General features: G+C 50.1%; 1 protein-coding gene across 2 annotated transcripts in view; it reads right to left on the minus strand.

Annotated features, from left to right (window-relative positions):
* Positions 1-13,771, minus strand: part of GPA33 (glycoprotein A33) — a 33,827-nt gene extending 20,056 nt beyond the window's left edge. Inside the window, exons 1-2 of one of the 2 annotated variants that reach the window (XM_019525710.1) lie at positions 13,593-13,771; positions 3,285-3,436 (exon numbers count right to left, since the gene is read on the minus strand). In XM_019525710.1, the coding sequence (XP_019381255.1) occupies positions 3,285-3,436; positions 13,593-13,626 (186 nt within the window). In that variant the 5' untranslated portion in view covers positions 13,627-13,771. The remainder of the gene's footprint in view (positions 1-3,284; positions 3,437-13,592) is intronic. The other variant, XM_019525709.1, reaches the window with a different exon arrangement.
* Between the last annotated feature and the right edge of the window lie 506 nt (positions 13,772-14,277).

The following is a 14,277-nucleotide window of genomic DNA, read 5'->3' on the forward strand; positions in this document are numbered from 1 at the left end:
ACTACACTGGTGAGGCCACATCTGGAGTACTGTCTCCAGTTTTGGGACCCCTGCTACAGAAGAAATGCAGACAAATTAGAGATCAGCAGATGGCAATGAAAGTGGTCAGGAGGCTGGGGAACAGGATTTATGAGAGGCTGAGGGAACTGGGATTATGTAGACTGGAGAAAAGCAGACTGTGGGGGGATTGAATAACAGGCTTTGAGTCCCTGAAGGGTGGCTCTGAAGACAATGGAGCTCAACTATTCTCATTGGTGACAGATGACAGAACAAGCAGCAATGGGCTGAAATTGCTGTAAGGAAAGTTTAGGTTGGATATTAGGAAAAAAAAAAAAAAAAAAACTTCACAAGGAAGGTAGTAAGGCACTGGAACAGGTTACCCAGAGAGGTTGTTGAATCTCCATCCTTCAGGGTTTTTAAGACCCAGCTTGACAAAGCCTTGGCTGAGATTATCTAGTTGGGGCTGGTCCTGCTTTAAGCAGGGGGTTGTTTACTCTATGACTGCCTGGGGTCCCTTCCAACCCAAATTTTCTATGATTCTATGAATTGTGGGAGACCTCCAGAGGCTCCAGTTACTGGGAGGAGATACCCAGAACCTGCTTTGCCTCTACTGTGTTCCCAAGAGAACTCTAAAGACCTTTTCAAATTCAAATCCTCCTTGAGAAGAAGGGCACCCCAGAAACCTCAACACTGCAAAATCCAAGGAAACCCTCTTTGCAACTTATTTCAAAGTCTTAATTTTTTTTTAAATTTAAAGTAGAGCTGTCAATTAATCATGATTAATGTTTGCAATTAATGTGTTAATCATTTGTGTTAATTTTTTTAACATGTTAATTGCACACATGGTTTTGAAGCCTGCACCTGAGCTCCACTCCACTGCTGTCACCACCACCTTTGGCTCACCACATGGGGCAGCGGTAGCAGCACATAGGACTGCAGAGCAGCCCAAGCATGAGCTCTGGGTGGCGGCAGCAGGGGGAGGGGCGTACACAGACAAAAACAAGCAGCCACAGCCTGCAGGCAACTAGTAAGGCAGCCTGGTGGCATATGAAACACTGCCCATCAGGCAATTCTGTGAGAGGAAAAGGGCATGAGGGGGCAGATCAAAGCCTCCATGGTGAGGGAAGGAGTGGGACTGGGGCTGGAGCTAGGGCAGGGGCTGGGGTGAATGGGGCCCCAGGGCCGGAGTGGGTTGTGGGATGGAGCCTCAGGCAGCTTGTCCAGGGGTGTAGGTGGATCCCCCACTCTGTGCACCCTGAGGGAGGCATTTAGGGCACGTGCCTCCTGGATGTGTACAGGGTGGAGGTGGGCTGCTGCTGCAGACTGGGACTTTGCACCCTACTGCCTTTGCGCAAGGGGTGCTGCACCGCGTCCCTTCCCCGCCGGGTAGCAGGAGGTACAGCATGGAATCACGCGGCTCCTGGGGCGATGGCAGAGCAGTGCAGAGCCCAGTGCACTGCGGCAACCCACCTCCATCTCTCACAGATCTGGGGGACATGTGCCCCCCATGCCTCCCCCTGGGGTGGACACAGCAGTGGGAGCAGCTCCCCCCTGTAACCCCTAAACAAACCACCTGCAGTTATATCCTATGATCTGCCATGGTCCCAGGGCCCATGTCTCTGCCTTACCCTTGCCCCTGCTCCACTCCCTCCCACACCATGAGGGCCTTGATCTTCCCCTCCCTTTCCCTCCCACACACTTACCTGCTGGGTAGTGTGTGCGTGTCTTCCTGCCCCAAACTCCTAAGCCACAGCCCCTCCAGCCCTGCTGCTGCTCCTCCCTCCTGACCCACAGTACCCCACATCCTGCCAGGGTATGCAGGAACCCCTCTCTCTGGGCTCCAAACCCCACACACACACACACCACAGCCCCCTCACACACACCCCACCATACAAAGTATCTGCATAATTTTGCATAACTGAGTTTTTCTGCGCATAGTTTTTCATTTTTAGCTGTGCGATTAAAATAGCAATTAATTGGGCGTTTAAAAAAAAAAGTCACAACTAATTGTAATTAATTTTTTTATCTTTTGACAGTCCTAATGTGAAGTTTTACACCCATGTAACAAATGGGTGTCCTGGGGCCGGTCAAATTGTTGGCCTGCCCACTTGTCGTACAGCTAATCACCCGCCTACCTTTCCTGCCACACCGTGATGGTACTGATTGGAAGACGATACTCACACAGGAGACTGCCAATATACATGCCCTGATGCCAAGAGCCTATATACATGGTTCCATCCTTCCCTCTACTGTGTCCCATCCCTTGCAGATGGCATCCATGGCCTAACACCTGTCCTATAACTTGTTTAGCCTAACACCAAGCCACTCAGTCCATCACAGCTCTCAGCCCCTCCCTGTTCTTTGGGATCACCTGGCTCAGGACCCTTTTGGTTCCCTCATGACCCTACACTGGGGCCTCATCCCCTACCCAATACTGGGCCTCACAGTCCCCTTATCCCTTGCCCCAGACCCTTCACAACCAGCTCCCCGTAGGCTCAGGACCCCACCCCCCTAGAGTCTCACACCCAGCTCCCTTAATGCAACTCAGGACTCACAGTGAGCCTGGAAGCTGCCTCAGGTCCCCTCTTGACCTGGGACCTACCTCAGGACTCACTGCGAGCCTAGGCTCCTGCTATGACTTTGTGCTGTGCTCCCCTAGCCTTTCCCCTCCATGGGTAACCCACAAAGCAGTGGGGGCTGAGGCTTTTTCTCAGCACCTATACTCTCCATTCACTAGGGAGGCACATGTGTGGCATTTCCTGAGGACTGCCCTGCCACAGGCAGTCCCACCACAGCATCCTCCCCAGCAGGGTGTAGTTTTAGGCTATTCCCCGGGATCAGGAGCTTCCACTTTCCCCATAGCTCCTTCCCTGTACCTCCAAGATGGCATGAGCAGCAGCAGCTCCACTCAGGTGGTGTTCTTCTCCTGGCTGCTTGCAGCAGGGTGCTGGCTTTGCTGCCCAGAGCCCTGTTCTTATAAGGAACAGCTGGGCCTGATTGGAAGTGCAGCCACCTGCAAACTGCTTTGTTGTCTGCTCACACCCTGTGAGTAACAGAGCACAACTTGTGCTCTGTTACAACCTATCACTGCAATATCTGAGCATCTCATAATGGGTAGTTTATTTATGCTTACAGTAACATAGTATCCCTTTACACATATAAGGAAAGAGAATGACACTGACTGAGATCACTCAGTGAGTCTGTGCAGACTTGGACCTAGAACTAAGACCTTCCTTCCCACTCCCCTGAGGGCTGAGTGATTGGTGTTACATGTCACAATTTACCGTTGTCTGGATTTTCCTCCAGTAAACAAAGTCTCCACTTTCAGCAGTACCAGCAGTCCGGAATTCACATCTGAGAGTGACATTATTCCCTCGTGCCACCTTTACTTCCTTGTCAGGTGCAGTTACAGTGGAACCATGAGCAGTTGCCAGTGCTGCAAAGAGAAAGAAACAAACCAGTGCAGCCAATTTTGCCTGATCAAGGAAAAATGCAACCCTTGGTTCTAAGAACTCAGGATATTTTCAAGAGTTAGTTAGACAGATACTTAGCTTAAATGGTTTAGGCTACATACAAATATTCTGGGAGAATTCATCTCCTGGTAGAAAAACTTACCCAGAGATGCCTGAACAGACACCCCTGAAGAGCAGAGAGCTTGCACTGCTGATGCTACACAGCCAGGGATCCTCTGTGCACACATCTCACCAAGCTCTGTAGGCTCCCTCAGTCTGTCCGGAGACAGACGGCAGCAATGCACAGGACAGCCCTGATTAGAGGGCCCAGACTGCTCAGGGTCAGCCTGTGTTTCCCTGCAACACAGTATGAGGATCGTTAAGGGGGCATGTTCTGCTCCCTACTTGGCTGAAATGCTAGAATCCAGAAAGTGACACTGGGTGCATCTATACCTGGCCCTGCACACCCCTACACACACCCACATCCCTTCCCCCCAACCCCCCCCCCCCAAATCTCACACCCTGCATGTCCAGCCAGCCACATGAGATGGGACAGGACCTGCTGGTGGGAGCTGCTGCTGCAGGGGCAACTGCTACACACCAGTGCTGGGACATGTGGCCCCAGCTGGGGGGGAGGGGAGGACCTGGTCCCAGGAATCATTTGAAGGGGTGATGTGCTGGTAGGAGGGGTGGAGGTGGCAGCAGGGGTGTGTGAGAGATGGGGGTTGGGGGGAGTGGTCTGGGTAGGAGAGGCTGCCAGAGCCAGGCTTAGAGCCCCTCCTGCCCCCCTAGAGTAGCCTGTGCAGGGGGAGGCCGTCCTGGGAGCAAAGGGGCCAGCTCAGTCCCTGATCCCCAGTCAAGGGCTTCCCAAGGGACAGGGAGCAGAACAACAAGGGCTGGCACTGCTCAAAGCCACAAAGGAGTGGGAGGGACAGCTGCAGCTGGACTTGCCCTGGTGCTGGGACAGAGCTGATGCTGGGAGGGAGCTAGTGGGGGCAGGCGGGGGCTGTGGGTCAGGAGTGAGGGGACTGGCGGGGGGAGGGCTGTGGATTGAGAGTGAGGGGGCAGGGCACTGGCATATCAGTACTGCTCAGTGCCACACATCCTGGTGAGCAAGGGGCAGCTCTGATTTTTCTATGACAAAAAACCCAAAAGTAAATGCCAAAGTGTATAGATATTTAGAATATATTTTATTATGATGATAGAGGCACTGGTAGGCTTCCAAATTGCTTTAAGCTTGTAAATATATCAATAAAACATTGCCCAATGGATCTCTCTATAGTGGCATTTCATTTTACTAGTGAAAGAACACAGATTTTGGGTATTTTAATGAGAGAATTTGGATTTCTTATCAGAGCATCTGTAATTTTTAAGCAGGGAACACCAGGATCTCTACTGAGACAAGTGGCAAGACCTGGGCAAAGGAGCCTGTCCAGAGCCAGCACTAGGGAGCCAGATGGAGGGCAGATGAGGTGGCTGACCTCTTGGCCATTTGGGACCAAGAGGACTTGCTTTGTCAGTTCAAAGTGGGCCACTGCAAGAAGCACATCTTCTGAGTGATAGCTGCCCAGATGGCAGTTGGGGCACCAGGAGACATGACAGTAGTGCTGCCCAGTGGCCAGATGTGTAGCCATGGCCCACTAGCAGCTGGTCCAGAGTTGCAGGAGGCTCTGCTGTAGTGCCCATGCCACAGCCTAGACACCTGTGTAGTCCCCGTCCAGGTCTGGCAGGCATGTAGCTATGGGGCCACAGGTCCAAAAGTAGGAATGATGTCACAGGTGCACAGCAGGTCACAGCCAAGCAGCAGCCCCTAGTGCCAGACTGCTGCAGTGGGTAGAGGGTACAGGGGCTATTCCAGGTTAGAGCTGCTTCAGCAGTCCAGCTGGCACAAGGGTTAGTGTTGCCAGATACCAAGTGGCTGGGCCTCTGAAACTCCTGTCTATTTGTATCTTCCAGAGATTGTGGGCCTTAAGGCCCACCTAGTTACCTAACAGCCACCTTTACTGTGTGGGGGCCAAAGTTTGAAAGATACAAGTATTTTTTTTATTTTATTTTTTTGTGGGACAACTAAAGAAGAAAAGGGTAGGTGTAACATGGGGGTTATAGGTTCAAAATGTGAAAAGAAGTTTGCCAGAGGGGGACTTCTGAAGTTTCTGAGGGCAAGTAGCCCTGAGCTGCTTGTCAGGGCAGGTTTTTATATTGCTGGGACCAGCACTTGTGGCCTATAGCTCCCCCTGGCAGAAGATCCGGGAGGAGCTGGGCAGGGTTATTTTGCCCCAAGTGGCACCATTTGCCCCACACCAAAGTGCATGTTCAGGCATGTGTGCTGAACCAAAAATCCCCACCACAAATTTGCGCCACTCTTTTTTGAGCTGCTGCAACCACACATGCCTGCATGTGTGGGTACGCCCACTGACTCATTAAAGAAGGGCTGAGCCCCAAACCAGACTTTGATCATTTCAACCAGAGGCATCTACACAAGCTCACAGCAGGAAGAGGGAGAAATGGAGGGAGGTAAATGTGAGTGGAGGACTCTGCGTCCTAGAGGATAGAAAGAAAGAAGGCTAGGAGAGGACAGTGAAGAGTCATGCTGCCCTGGAGTACCAGCCGTGGGGAGCACTAATTACTCTGCTGCTAAAAAGGATCTGGGTAAGCTGCAGCATAGGAAAGCAAGCTCTGGGTCCTGTTGCTCATGCCAGACTGAGATTAATCCTATAGGTGAATATAACATATAGAGGAAAAAAGAAATCACTAATGTCTTCTTGTGATGACTATACAGACTCTGTCCAAGGGCTGACAATTGGTGGGTAAATCCATTGCCTAAAATGAGGAGAGATCACAGCTCTGTGCCCCAAGTGGCAGGATGTATCTTGGAGGGAAGTAAGGCTTGACCCATTTGTGGCGACTTAGATAATTACCCCCCAAGATACTCAAGAAAGGGGTAATCTGGGGCAGGTGGTGCTGGCAATACTCCCAGGCTTGAAGGAGGCAGTAACCAGGGCCCCTGATGGACTGGCATAGTAGGCCATTTCATAGCCTCTTCTCTGTCCAGTACACCTGACAACTGGAGTGAAAGCCCAGTGTCTTTTCTGACCTTGGGGCACTTCCCGGAAGAACTTGGTGCTGAGTCACTGCTGTTTTGCAAGCACTATTCCTATTGCCGGGCAGGCATTGCGCACACCTGGCCACCTTTGAAGCCATCTTGACATTTTAAGGGAAGGACTGATTCTCTGCTTTTCTTTCCTCTCTCTTCACTGCTGTTCTTGCCATTCTTACTCCTTCCTCATCTCCAGCTTCAAATCAGGACACATAGTGAGGAGTGACTAAACTAGAGCAGAGGACTAACGGTCACAGCTTGGACTCTGTTCCAAGCTCTGCCACTGATTTGTGTGACCTTGGGTAACTCACTACAGCCCTATGCCTCTTTCTCAACCTGCTGAATGGGGCAGGTGCTTCTCTTCCTCACGGGGAATTAAATAATTTCAACTTTCCAGTGCTTTCAGAGCTTCATAAAATAGCTGATCCTGGAGGGCAATGTCTTTTTATTATTACTTTATTACAGCCACTCCCAGGGCTCCTGCTTCTCTGGAACACCCAGTGCAGCTGCAGTTTGCACGGCCTTAGGGCTCTCTCTGTCCCTAGGGCTCTCTCTGTCCCTCCTTTACCCCTCCCACGCCCTCCTTGCCTCCCAGGAAACAATAGTAGCACCCCAGAGGTTTAAAACAGGTTATTCTTACTCTGTCATAACTCCAATCTAGTTGCACCCAGCTCAGGTTCAGAAACAGGTTTTTCACCCACCTTGCAGGGAGAGAGAAAAGACTACCCAGCCCCAAGAGCTCCAAGTCGCAGCAATTCCTTGCCCTTCAGCCAGACAACCAACCCCCACCCCACTCCACCCCAGCCTTTTTACTGAAGAAATCCCATAAATGTGGAATCACAATGGGGCCAGACCCTAACCCAGGGGCGGGCAATGATTTCGGGCAGAGGGTCACTTACCCAGTTTTGGCAAGCTGGATAGCCCTGCCCCTTGACAGGTGTCCCTCCCCCTGGTCACTATCTTGGGACCAATGTCCCAATGTCTTGGGACCAATGTCCCACGGCCAGCACCGTTGGGGCCCAAAGCAGGGTGCAGGCTGGCAGGGGTCTGTGGAGCCAGGCTGGGATGCACCAGCAGGGAGAGGGAAGCTGGCCCGTCTTCATAGAGCTCCTGCCAGCTGGGACCCCATGCTCCTGCCACCCTGCTCTGGGCCCTGCTGGCACTGGCCCCGGGACACTGTTGTGGGCCCCATGTTCCCACTGGCTCCCACGCCCACTCATACCCAGTGTCCCCCAGCCCCGCAGTACAGGCAGGGGATAGCGCACAGCCCTGACCCCCTGCTCGCCGGCAGGGAAGAAGCTGGTGCTGAGCATGGGGAAAAGCAGTCCCTCGCCAGCCCCGTGGCCGGCGTCCCTGCTGCAGGCTTTCGCAGCCCGTGTGGGGCTGTCTGGAGCAGGCACAGGCAGCCCCACGTGGGCTGCAAGTGGCTACAGTGTGGGACGCCAGCCATGGGGCAAGTGAGGGGCCACTTTTTCCCACGCTCAGCACCAGCTTATAACCCAGCCCTGCTGCCAGCCTGGGCTCCAAGCCAGCTCTGGGCTCGCCTGTCGGTGGCAGCAGCTGCAGCCCTCCTGCTTGCCGTGTTGGGCAGTGTTGGCTGGGTGCTGCCCACCCAGAGCTCACGCGCTAGGCAGCCCAGAGGCAACAGTGGCAAACACTGCCTGGTATGGCAAGCAGGGGGGCCGCAGCTGCTGTCGCCATGCGCAGCCCCAACAGGCAAGGCCCAAGGCAGCGCAGGGCCCAGGCTGGCAGTGGGGCTGGGTTACAAGGTGGTGTTGAGCACAGGGAGGGGGAAAAGCGGCCCCTTGCCCACCCTGTGGCTGACGCCCCACACTGCAGCCGCTCACAGCCTGCCTGGGGCTGCCTGTGCCTGCTCCAGACAGCTGTGCGTGGGCTGCGAGCAGTTGCAGTGCAGGGTGCTGGCCATGGGGTGGGGGAGGGGCCACCTTCCTCCACACCAGGAAGGAGCCTGGAGAAAAGCTGAGCGTGGGAAAAAGCGGCCCCTCCCCGTACCCCATGGCTGACACTCCTCACTGCAGCCACTCACAGCCCACATGGGGCTGCCTGGCAGTGCAGGGTGCCAGCCATGGGGTGGGCAAAGGGCCGCTTTTCCCGCACCTGCACTCAGCTTTTCCCCAGGCCACTTTCCCCCGGGTCCTCCCCTGCCCTTCCCTTTACCTGAGGTTCTGGCATCACCAAGGCAGCCATGTGCTCCCAAACCAGAAGCCCCTACTGGGGCTTCCAGCTGGGGGGGCAGGGCCAGGTGGGCCCTGCTGTTGTGGAAGCCCACCAGGCTTCCCCTGGGTCCTACCGCCCTTGGTTCCTGCCATTTTTTACATGAATCAAGGGCAGATAAATATTAATTTTCTAAATTTTTTAGGGGCCCCATGGGCCAGATTCAGCATGCGGACTGGATTTTGCCCACCCCTGCCCTAACCCCAGGTGCAGCAGAGACAATGAGTAGTAAGTATGCTGCAAAGAAAGATATCCAGCACACCTCCTGGCTGGGAAGTGACCCTCTCAGCAGCACAGAAGCAGAAAGGGATCTCAGAGTCATAACGGACTCCAAGATGAACATGAGTTGTCAATGTGACAAAATCATCAGCAAAGCTAACCGCACTTTATCATGCATCAGCAGATGTATGACAAATACAACCAAGGAGGTAATACTTCCCCTCTATGTGTCATTGGTCAGACTGCAGTTGGAGTACTGCGTCCAGTTTTGGGCACCGTACTTCAAGAAGGATGTTGATAGACTTGAGAGGGTCCAGAGGAAAGCCACTCATATGGTCAGCGGCTTACAGGACAAGCCCTATGAGGAGAGACTGAGGGACCTGGACCTCTTCAGCCTCCACAAGAGAAGGCTGAGAGGTGATCTTATGGCCACCTACAAATTCATTAGGGGGGCGCAGCAAGGGATCGAAGATGCTCTGTTCACCAGGGCGTCTCTTGAGGTAACAAGGAACGACGATCACAAACTGACAGAGAGCAGATTTAGGTTAGATATCAGGAAAAACGTCTTCATGGTAAGGGTGGCGAAAATTTGGAATGGGCTTCCAAGGGAGGTGGTGCTCTTCCCTACCTTGGGGGGGCTCTAAGGCTGGATAGGCATCTGGCTGGGGTCATCTGACCCCAGCACTCTTTCCTGCCTAGGCAGGGGGTTGGGCTCAATGATCTGTTGAGGTCCCTTCCCACCCTAGCATCTGTGAATCTATGAAATATGACTGAGCAACCATTCTGACTTGCCTGGCCCCACCATGTGAGATGCTGAGTTCTCAGTGCCCTCCCATTTATTTCCTAGGTCCAATTAGATTGTCTGACTGGCTCAAAATCCAACTGCACCTCTCTGCAGCATGTCTTTCTAAGTCTCAGGGACCCTGTTTTGTTATGTTCTGGAGTGCCACCTATCTAACCTGTCCTGTCCTAGTTCCTTCCTCCTACCTCTGTGCTTTTTAGGAAATCACCAAGCACATTGATGAGGCCCATTTTACAATGTATGTTTTTAGTGCCACACAGTTGCTTTCTGCCCCCAAATAGAATAAGCAACATGTCCAAAATCAGGCTTTCTACAGGGGGGTAGGGTTGGAGAGAAACAGAACTTGTTCCAAGCCCAACTGAAAGAAAAAGAGCCTCAAATTCCATCCCATTCAAGGCAGAAATAACTTAATCAAGGACTGTCCAAGTGGCAGCCAACAGACTGCCTAGTTTAACACCCAGGTGCCACTCCTCCCACTGCTCCAGGCTTTCCCTCCCTCCTCCAACTTCTGCTTCCTGCCCCTGGGAGCAGGCCAGGGTGGGATGGCCCATGGAAGTCCAGGGAACTGCACAAAGTGGGGGTCATGCTGACCATGCTGCCCACATAGGAAGACCAGTGGAGCCCAGGTTGCCTACATAGGGTATGGCCCTCAGCTGCTCAAAAGTTGGACAGCCCTGACCTAATATGTTGTGAAAGAAAAAATGTCAACCTGGTTTAGAATTTGTTAGAAAATAGAAGTGCTTTTTCTAATTTTTGTAACAGAATCAATTAAAAGGCTTCTTTCTCTGCCCTGCTTTCAGGTTTTAGTCCAGAAGAACAGGAAAGGCAGTGACTCATTTACTTTCACTGCCCATGTTGAGCAAATGGTAATAAACAGAATAGGAAGAGAACAAAGGGCAAAATGTACAGCAGGTTGACTTTTTTTCCACTGAATATGTTCTTAATTGAAAAGTGCAGATTGTGATAGAACAAGATGATCTGTTATGAAATTGTTCAATCATTTCAGCTTGAGAAAACATTTAGAGAAGATGACATGCATTGTTTTGATATTTTCGAAATGGAATATTTTGATTTTAGATTTCAAAACACTTTATTTCAAAGTCTAGCAACGTTGAATGCAAAAGTAAAACTCCCTGGAAACAAATGAGAGATTTCTTTTCCTGTTGAACAAAAATGTTCTGTTCAATCTAACCTACATTTTGTATAGTCCTGATTGCAGCAAGAAAACCAAAAAATGAAATCAACTGTTCACATGGCTCTAGTGAAAAGCCAGTTAGATTGTAGAAGTTTTGTAAGTGTTGATAATCATACACATCATTGGTGACCTAAGAACATTTCGGAAAGAGAAACTGAGCCTCAGGGTGAAAGTCTCCTTTCATGAGACTGTTGAGCAAGTGCAGCCTGACTATAAAAAGTTCCTTCCCTGACCCACCTCTTCAAGAGAAACTCCCTGCCCAACAGAGAGAAAATTCACCTCCACTCTCATTCTCATTGCCATGCCCTTTATGCTGCTCCTCAAATGGAATTAACAAACACGACAAACAATGTGGAGCTACTCTACCTAAGTGAAAAATATATATACACAACTCCAAGGAAAGTGCAGCCCACGACACCTTGAAATAAGATTCCTGCACCTCATGACTTCATAATCTGTTTGCATACCTGAGAACATTTCCCTGTGCAACCTCCTGCTTATCTGTTGTATCTTTCTTGTTTATTATAGTCTGTGCTAAGTGTTTAAGCATTTTGAGACAAGAATGTCTCTCTTGTTAAGTGTTTGTGCAGTGTATGGCACCATGGGGACCTGGTCTCTAAGACCACATTTATGCAAGGCAAAACAGCACTGGGCGGACATTCATCAGCTAACTCTGAACAAGCTCATTCAGGTATTGTGCTTAATATAACCAGAGGTTTGACAGTCAGGCTCAACCTCCTGGCCAGCAGCAATGGCAGGGGCCAGGATAGCTTTGATAGCTGTGGGAGCCAGGCCAACTGCAGCAGCTGAGCTGACAGCAGCAATGGCTGCCATCCTTGCACTCACTCTAAGGTGCCCTGGTCACCCAATACTGATGACACTGCTGAGCAGCCCCTTGTTGGAGTGCTGCTCTGCTCTGGCTAGTATACCCTGGCCACATCTACATGAGATGCTGACTGCGCAGTAGCTTGTTACTACTGCACAGTAGCATCACATGGCACAAAGCATGATACAATGCTACTGTGCAGTAGTAACAAGCTACTGCGCAGTCAGCGTCACCTAAAAGCCATTCGGCAATACTACTGCACAGTAACTCCGATTACTGGGCAGTCATTGAGTACTTGTGTATGCAAGTACAAAATGATTGTGTAGTAACAACTGCAGTCACCATCTCATTTAGACTCAGCCCCTGCTTCTTAGCTCCATATGGGCTAATACACCCTGCTGCTTAGCATTCTCTAGTGTCACTCTCATCTCAGGTATGCTGCACTTGTCTAGTGACTTCAAACCATTCTTTAAACTAGCGTTTCTCAACCTGTGGGCAGTGACCCAAACGTGGGTCTCAAGAATATATGAAAGGGTCATGGACGAACTGTAAAAATGGATCAACAAACTTTTAAAATGGATTCGCTTTTAAAAGAGAAAAATGTGGGAAACTGTGGCTTTAAGCGGCTGCTTGGGGCCCCCAGGGCCCACACATACCACCCTCTGCCCCACACGCTAGGGGGCTCAGGCCTGGGGACGGAGGGCAGTGGGTCAGGAGTAAGAGGCACTGGATCAAGACTGGTCATCGATGTTTACAAAAGGATCCTGGTACAAAAAAGGTTGAGAACCACTGCTCTAAACATCTCTCAAAGGCCAGTGCTTTCATAATACTGTTAAAATTCAGGGTCCATTGAAATAAAATTCAGGGGCTATGGCTCACAATTAGAATTTACATAAGACCCAAGAAGTGAATACAGGAGGAAACAAAAGGGAACTGATACTAAGATAGGGTTAGACAAGTCGCATAAATAAGATCACCTGGAGACTCAGTTTGCATCTGCTTCTGGGGAACAGAATTTTTTTTAATGATATTTAGCTAAGTACTGACCATTCTCTTCCCCCAGGCTTTACTTTACAGGCGTTTTCAGAGGATTTTGAATGAGGCAAAGGGGATGCTTAAGGGAGTAGGTTTGGGGAGAGGGTTTGAGGCTGAGGAGATGGCATGAGGAAGGCATGAAGACATTTGTGTAAGGTGAGTCAAGGCCAGTGTAATCAGGAATGCAGAGAAACATGAAGGGAAGCCATAACAGATCAATGGCAAAGGCTGTGATAAACAGCAAGAACAAGCTATTGAGTTTAGAGAAGTTGGTAAATCTACATCTTGAGTTAGAAAAGTCTCTTCATATAGATAGATAGATTACGTGTGTGTATCTATCTATCTATCTATCTATCTATCTATCTATATCTATTTACTTATGTCTACATATGTCTATATATATATGTCTATGTATATCTATCTATACACACACACATACAATAAGACTTGTAGATTTTCCCGTTCCACTTTTTTGCAGGGGCAAAGGACTTAAAACAGTAATAAATACCATATAAAAGTGGTTTTAAAATCTAATTCCCTTCCTGCCCCTGAAATGGTATGGAATTGCATGTAAGTTTTGGTATTGCAATATGAAGTAGCAGTCGCTCTAGCTGCCAGTCGTAAGTACACAAGAGCCTGTGCTTAACAAGAGAGAAAAACACGCATACACACAAATCCCTGGAGCATTTTAACATGTCTGTCCCTAATGACGCAACCCAAAAAGTACTCACCTAGGCTGAAAATGAACAGCTCAGGTCGCTTCATTTGCCTTATGGACTCTCTTTACCTTCCCCAAAATGTCCTCCTCTATGCTTGCTAAATAGCTGTACTGAGAAGTGACTAGCAAATGTGTTAAGTCAGGCAGCGAGCCTGAACTTTCCTCCCCAGCCTGTCTTTATTTCCTCTTTCTTACTTTGCCCCACCTAGAATGACAAGCTGGCTTACCACTGCCTTTAGAAATTTCTGCCTATGCTCTGCATTACATCTGAACACACCCTTTCCTCGCTCAAGTAAATAAACACCCTTTCCTGGTCCCTACTGACCTAGTCTCTGACTGTCAGATACACAAAGGAAATGAAACGATGAGTTAATCCAAAGGGCCAGGTGAATGTGTGAACACTATACAACAGTTAGATGGTATGAATAGTGACAAATAACTGAAGGAAATATAAACCACATTCATTTAAAATGATTCATCTAGTTAGGGAGCATAGGGCTGAATTTACAAAGGCATTTAGTTGCTTAACAATACAGATTGTCCAGATTGAGAAAACCATTTAAGGTGGGAGTTAAGCATGGAGGGCCAAATCCAGATTAGCCACATAGGTGCCTCCATTCAGGCTTCAAATGTGCCTAAGTATAGATGCCTTGCTCTAAGAGGAAAATCCATGGGAAAAGTTAGACACCTCCACAGGG

Source organism: Gavialis gangeticus, unplaced genomic scaffold (genome assembly GCF_001723915.1).
Source record: "Gavialis gangeticus isolate Ggan-Ray unplaced genomic scaffold, GavGan_comp1, whole genome shotgun sequence".
NCBI classification, from domain to species: Eukaryota; Metazoa; Chordata; order Crocodylia; family Gavialidae; genus Gavialis; species Gavialis gangeticus.